This window comes from Microtus ochrogaster, unplaced genomic scaffold (assembly GCF_000317375.1).
Source record: "Microtus ochrogaster isolate Prairie Vole_2 unplaced genomic scaffold, MicOch1.0 UNK1, whole genome shotgun sequence".
In the NCBI taxonomy this organism is placed as follows: domain Eukaryota; kingdom Metazoa; phylum Chordata; class Mammalia; order Rodentia; family Cricetidae; genus Microtus; species Microtus ochrogaster.
The window spans coordinates 27302675-27308905 of NW_004949099.1; the positions used below are offsets into that span (position 1 = coordinate 27302675).

General features: G+C 49.6%; 2 protein-coding genes across 2 annotated transcripts in view; one reads left to right on the plus strand and one right to left on the minus strand.

The window, feature by feature from the left end:
* The window catches only part of Tada3 (transcriptional adaptor 3), a 7655-nt gene extending 5283 nt beyond the window's left edge, over positions 1–2372 (minus strand). Inside the window, exons 1-2 of the mRNA XM_013352880.2 lie at positions 1614–2372; positions 270–502 (exon numbers count right to left, since the gene is read on the minus strand). Coding sequence (XP_013208334.1) covers positions 270–476 — 207 coding nt within the window. The 5' untranslated portion in view covers positions 477–502; positions 1614–2372. The remainder of the gene's footprint in view (positions 1–269; positions 503–1613) is intronic.
* A 34-nt stretch (positions 2373–2406) lies between these two features.
* Arpc4 (actin related protein 2/3 complex subunit 4) overlaps positions 2407–6231 on the plus strand; it is an 11990-nt gene continuing 8165 nt past the window's right edge. The window contains exons 1-3 of the mRNA XM_005365004.2: positions 2407–2502; positions 5115–5233; positions 6119–6227. Coding sequence (XP_005365061.1) covers positions 2500–2502; positions 5115–5233; positions 6119–6227 — 231 coding nt within the window. The 5' untranslated portion in view covers positions 2407–2499. The remainder of the gene's footprint in view (positions 2503–5114; positions 5234–6118; positions 6228–6231) is intronic.

Here is a 6231-nt window from a genome sequence, read left to right on the forward strand (position 1 = left end):
TTCATTTCAATCATCAACCAGTCTGGGAGTCTTGTCTCCACAAACAACTGACTGTCACAGGGTATCTAAGGAAACTTCCAGGGAATCCAGGGACTACAGTGGTCAGAGTCCATCTTCTAGGGTTCAATTGGCCCTTGGGCCTTAACTCTGCAGTCGTGATTTCCATTAGGATCTCTCTCCCATCCATCCCTCAGCCTCAACAGAGAGAATTAACCTAATGCCCCATCCCATAACTTGACACAGTCCGTCCTCAGTGATGGGGAAATCACCTGGGTTTCAGCTTCCAGCACACGCAGCCGCCGGCTAGCAGAGGACAGCAGGGTCTCAAGCTCCAGCTGCAGGGTGTCCAGCTCCTCAATCCCAATCCCATCGTCCTCAGAGCGGGCCAGCACTGCTGTGTACCGGGGACAGACCTTCAGGTGGTCCACAGACTTGAAATCATGGAATTGCAATGGGCAGTCCTTCAGCTCACTCATGGCCCAGGAGATGGGACCCTGGAAAACTAGAGAGGAGCAGCCCGCTGGGTGGGAGACGAAGAGAAACGGGACAGAGGCCCAACAAACAAACCAGGCTTCAGGGCCTTTATAAATCAGGCTGACGGCAAAGCTCCTGGTCAGAGTCCTGACTGTGCACCAGAGGCTTGTGCCACTGAATTATGCAGTTTTGGGGGTGGACTTTATGCTTTCTTTCTTTTTGACAAAAAAGGAAATAGACTCTAAAAGAGTTGCCTAGATTTCTAACTGCAATTCATTGTTTTTGTTTTGGTAGCGCTAAGACTGAACCCAGAGTCTCACACATGCTCTATCTCCAGTGCTTTTTTCTTTCTTTCTTTCTTTCTTTCTTTCTTTTTTTTTTTTTTTTGAGCAAAGTCTAAGTAGCCTTGACTGGCCTGGTACTCATTATACCTGCCTCTACCTCTCAGAGTGCTGGCTTAAAGGCGTGCACCACCACACCTGGCTTTCAGTCCTTTTTATTTACTTTTTTTTTTACAACCCAGGCTGGTCTCAAAGTAGCTAAGTAAACCAAAGATTTATTCCCACCTCCCAAGTGATGGAATTCCAGGCATGTAACCACACCTGGCTTATGTAGCACTGGGGAGCCAGGTCAGGGCCCCAGACCATGTGCAGACTAGGTTACATTCAGCCTCCTTTCATGAATTCAGCCCTTACTAAGTTGCCAGGGCAGGCCTTGAATTTATGAACCACCTGCTTCAGCCTCCCAAGCAGCTAAGTTTACAACATGATTAGGTCCAGCCTCCTAACTGCAATTCAAACCCAAATAGTCTTAAACCTGCACTACAAGAGAGATACCAGTCTGCCCTATCTTCCTATGGTGGGCTGTTTCAAACATTCTTTCTTACGGGGTTTGACCAGCCTCTCCTTGTCTCACCTCATTCCAAACCTCTGCACCTTCTCTGTCCCTAGCTAGTTTGGAACACGAGCTGGTCAAGCAGACAGAACTAAGTTCCAGCCCATTTTCTTCTTCTGTGCCTTTCCTACGCATGCTATTTAACCTGAATCTCAAGTTTTTTCCCAGGACAAGAAATGATGCCTCGGTCCGTTTCCCCATTAAAAAATATAAATCTGTAAAATGGGGACATTAAGGGTACCTACCTCCCTGGAATGTTCTGAGGATTAAGAAGTGATGCTCGTCAAATGCCCAGTTCAGTGCCTGGCACAGAAGTGGGACTGCTTAATGGCTGGCTCCACCTGTGTGCCGCCCCAAGATCCCGCCTCCAGGGTCCTCGTCCTCTAGGGAGCCCCTCACACGGCCCCCACCTCTCCTACCTCCTCTCTGAGACCTCCTACAGGCCCCGGGCTGCAGGAGGGGGCGGGGAGTTCAGGGGTATCAGAGCGACCGCCCCGGAACTGGCTATGGGCGGGCCCCCTGCAGTTGACGCGAGGGCGGGGACACGGCCAGCCGACAGTGGCCTGGGGGGGAGGTGTAAGGCCACCTACGAACCTCCGACAGGTGGAATGCTAGGCCTGAGGTGTCCCCTAGGAAGCAGCCAGGGGCTAGGGCGGGGCTCAGAATCGAGTTCTCTAGGGACCGGCTTCCCGGCAGAGCCCCGGGGCTGCTAGTAGGAGGAGTCCGGAGAGGATAGGGGGAGCACCACCGGAAGAAACGTCGGGCTTCTCCGGCTCGGCCTGTCCTAATTTGGTGCCCAACCTGAGGTCGGGCTGTACTATTGTTACGTGGGTGGGGGTAAAGTTACAACCAAGGCCACAAGAACCAAGGGCGCTGGCAAAAGATGTACGGAGACCCAAGGGACTTCGAGTACTTCCGTGTCACTGCACGCCTCCTACAAGTCCCAGCGGTCCGAATATGAAATCGTCCCGGAGATCCGAACGTCGCTCGGGAATTCCTCCCCGGTCCTGACCGAAATGGTCCCCCCCGGAAGTGCTGGCGGAGACTGCGGCTGCGCCTCTCGCGAAAGGGCAGGCGTCGCGGAGCCGGGCACTTCCGTACTTCCGCTTTCCGGCCCAGACAGCTCCCGCGATGGTGAGAGACCCTGGGCTGGGGGCCTCCTTGTGTCTTGCCTGGAGAGGCTTTGGGTGTGGGGGAGATGCTGTTTGCAGCCAGGGCTTGCGGCCGGAGGTTGCTCTGGGATGAGGGGACACGATGAGAATGGGGAGGCAGAGGGTGGGACGAGGGCCGAGGCGAGGAAGGGGCGAGCTGGGAGGAGAGCTGGGCAGGAGCGGGCCCAGGGGCTTCCAAGTTTGGCATCCCAGGAAGGAATGGCCTCTCCCCAAAGTTCGAGGAGGCAGGAAGCGGGGCTACTAGGCCTGTGGTAGCGGCTCGCAGCCGAGGTAGTACCGCTGAGGAATGAAGCGGGGCCTCCTTTCCATCCACGGTAGAGGTTCGTTCGCCTCAATGAAGGTTCTGTGGTGATTCAGACTCCTTCCTAGTAGTGCGGTACGGTGTTGACCTTAAGGTGTGTAAACGCTGATGACCGCTGACCCTTTCCTGCCAGGGGATGCTCGGGTTTGTGTCTGTAGGTGTTCCGTACTGTTGGGTCTCTCTTCCTATTGCATTCCCCGGTCATGCTGGGTTTGATGACCACAGTTCTGAAGACTGGACGGCTTGCCACGCTCCTGTGACACGACTGTCCGGAGGAGACACATTGAAATTAGACCCTCTTGTTCAAACGTCATCCACCTTTCTAAACTTGTTCATTCTCCTGTGTCCTAACTGGTTTCATTCCTCAGTCTGAAAGCTGTTTCCCTTTGGCTGAGGAGATAGCTTTTCATTTTTAAGCATTTAAGTATTTGTACTTAATTTTTTGTTTTGTTTTGGTTTAGTTTTTCGAGACAGAGTTTCTCTGTAGCTTTGGAGCCTATTCTGGAACTCACTCTGTAGACCAGGCTGGCCTCGAACTCACAGAGATCTCCCTGCCTCTGTTTCCTGAGTGCTGGGATTAAAAGTGTGAGCCACTACCACCCAGTTTAATTTTATGTACTTGAAACCGTCTTTTCACTAAAAGGCAAACATCACAGGGCTAGCTACCTAGAATTCTCTTTTAGTTTTCTTTCTTTGGCTATTGACAAAATAACCAGCCACTGCTACAATCTAGGAAGAGAACATTTTGTCGCTCTTCCAGTGCTACCCACTACCCCAGACAACTTCTGATTTTTCGTCCTTCTAGTTTTGCCTTTTCTTGGTTGACATTTAAGTACAATTCTCCAGTATGTAGACAGACCCTGATGCCGAGCTCCGTGACCGCTGACCGGAAGTTAGTTAGGTTTTTAGCTTTTCCCCCGCTCTGTCTGATGTCTGTCCCGTTTGTCTTCACTTATTCAACTTCCCCTGCCTGTGTCCACTGCTCCAGTCTGTACTCAGACCTCTTCTCTGCCGTGTGTCTCACTTCCCTCTCCGTTCCATCCTCCAGAGAGCCTCTGTGCCGCTGAAGCCCTGTAACTTCCTCCTTAGAGAGACCCAGTGCTTCCTGTCACATTGAGAGAAAAGCTAACTGGACTGGCATCTAGATTGTCTAGGGTTTTATCCCAGCCTGTCTTTGCAGCCTGATCTATGTGATTTAAAATGCTTCTCATAGATCACGTGTTCATTTACTCTATAGGAAATATGTAAGCCACAGTGTCCAGGAGGTACTGAATTAGTTGCAGCTTGCATGGCTGAATAAAGTTGTCTGTTGACCATGAGAATTACAATCTAGTGAAGGAAAATTCATGTAACAAACTACATGAAAATGTCTTGTGGATTATATGTAAAGTGTACATATCATAAGCTATGGTAAATGCTGGGGGAGGAAGTAGAAAAGACCACTTTGAGGAAGGAAGAGGCCTCCTCAATAAGCTGAGCTCTGAGAGACTGACCTAAGCCGCGGGGAGGGGAGTACAGGTGATGGGGCGGCCTATGATAAGCCCTGAGGGGAGAGCTTGACTGAGATGTAATGCAGCTGACGATTATAGCTGACCTTGTCCACTCTACTGAGAATGTCCTCAGTCTATTGTTCTCATTGTAAAACCTCCCTGATCTAGTATCTAGTCAAACTAGCTTCCTTAGTATAGGTTATTGAAAAATCTAGTTATGTTACATTTTGCCCTCCATTACCCTTTGTGATCCCAGTTGAGCTATTTGAGAGCAGAAGTAATCTGACTGAACTCGCAGCATGCTCAGGGCATGGATCAATACATCTGTCAGTGTAGAAAATAGGTGGAAGACATGGACCCTTCTAGACCAGTATTACCCAGCCTTGGCACTGGTGACTTTTGGGGCTAGGTAATTGTATTGTGCGTTCCAGATGTTAAGGAGCATGCCCCCTGCTGCCTATGTCCACTGAAGTCCATGGTCCCTGCCCCGCCCCTAGGTCATAACTGTCAGGGTTTTTTTTTGTTTTGTTTTGTTTTGTTTTTCTCTGCATTTTGCTAAATTCCAAGCAGCGTTGTTTGCTGCTGGGAACCACCTCTCTAGGCTCCCGACTGGGTTGTATCTTGAGAGTGTGGTGTGTTCTGTTCTGTGTGATGACTGCCTGAAGCCTTCAGTACTATCTTCCTTCCCTAGGAGCTGGGGCGGGGGGGGGGGAGGGGCAAGACTGGCTTTGGTGAGGCAGACTCTGGTCCTGGTCCTTCCTAATCTTGGGTTTATTTCTGCAGACTGCCACTCTCCGCCCCTACCTTAGTGCCGTGCGGGCCACACTGCAGGCTGCCCTCTGCCTGGAGAACTTCTCCTCCCAGGTCGTGGAAAGACACAACAAGCCAGAGGTCGAAGTCAGGTAGGGAGAAGGCCAGAGTGGGGCTGAGAAGAGTAGATCCTGTCTAAGGGGGTCATGAATTTAATGTCTTAGAACTGCCAAGATTCCTTCAGTGACTTGTGTCCTGCTGCTGGATGAATGGTGGTTCCCAATTTGGAATTAAGTGGGTTGACAGGCCAAACCCTATAGGAGACCTACTCCAGAGTGTGGCTTCTTAGAGCAGCTGTGCAGAAGTGTCTCCGGTAGTGTTACTGAGTCACTGGCAGCTCCAGATTTAGTTCACAGAGATGACATTTCTGAATTAATAATTTAAGGATCAGGACTTTTTTACTTTTTATCATTAATAACTGCCAGACAGCTTAGACCCTCTTACACCCAAATACTTGGTATTTTGAATGCATTTTTCTCTTATCTGGTTTTCATTCCATAAGTAAATATTCTTCCTCTTTGAAATTTCATCTGGCAAGAGATGACGTAGACTGTTAATCCCAGCACATGGGAGGCTGAGGCAATAGCAATAGAGCCACAGGGTCAGGGCTAGCCTCAGCTACACAACAAGTCTTTTCTCAAGAAATCAAAAGAAGCAAAGGGGAAAAAATCTGGGATGTACATAGTTGAAGTAAAGCTGCGTTACCACATAGATGATAAAAATATTTTATTGCTGGGGATTGAACCCAGGCCCTTGGGCATCCTGGGCACACACTCTACAGCTGAACTATATTCCCCATCCCCAAAGTGATTGCTATATATCAAACAATTCAAATGTTAGGATGAACTATGTTATTACTTGATATACAAGGTTTTCAATAGGCATTTTCAAATGGTGACAGTTTATAAACCATGGGTACCTTTACAAATGCCTAGAGTCAATGGCGTCAGCTTGGTCCTCTGATTTTGTATTTTTAGGAGTAGCAAAGAGCTCCTATTGCAACCTGTTACCATCAGCAGGAATGAGAAGGAAAAGGTTCTGATCGAGGGTTCCATCAACTCTGTCCGGGTCAGCATTGCTGTGAAACAGG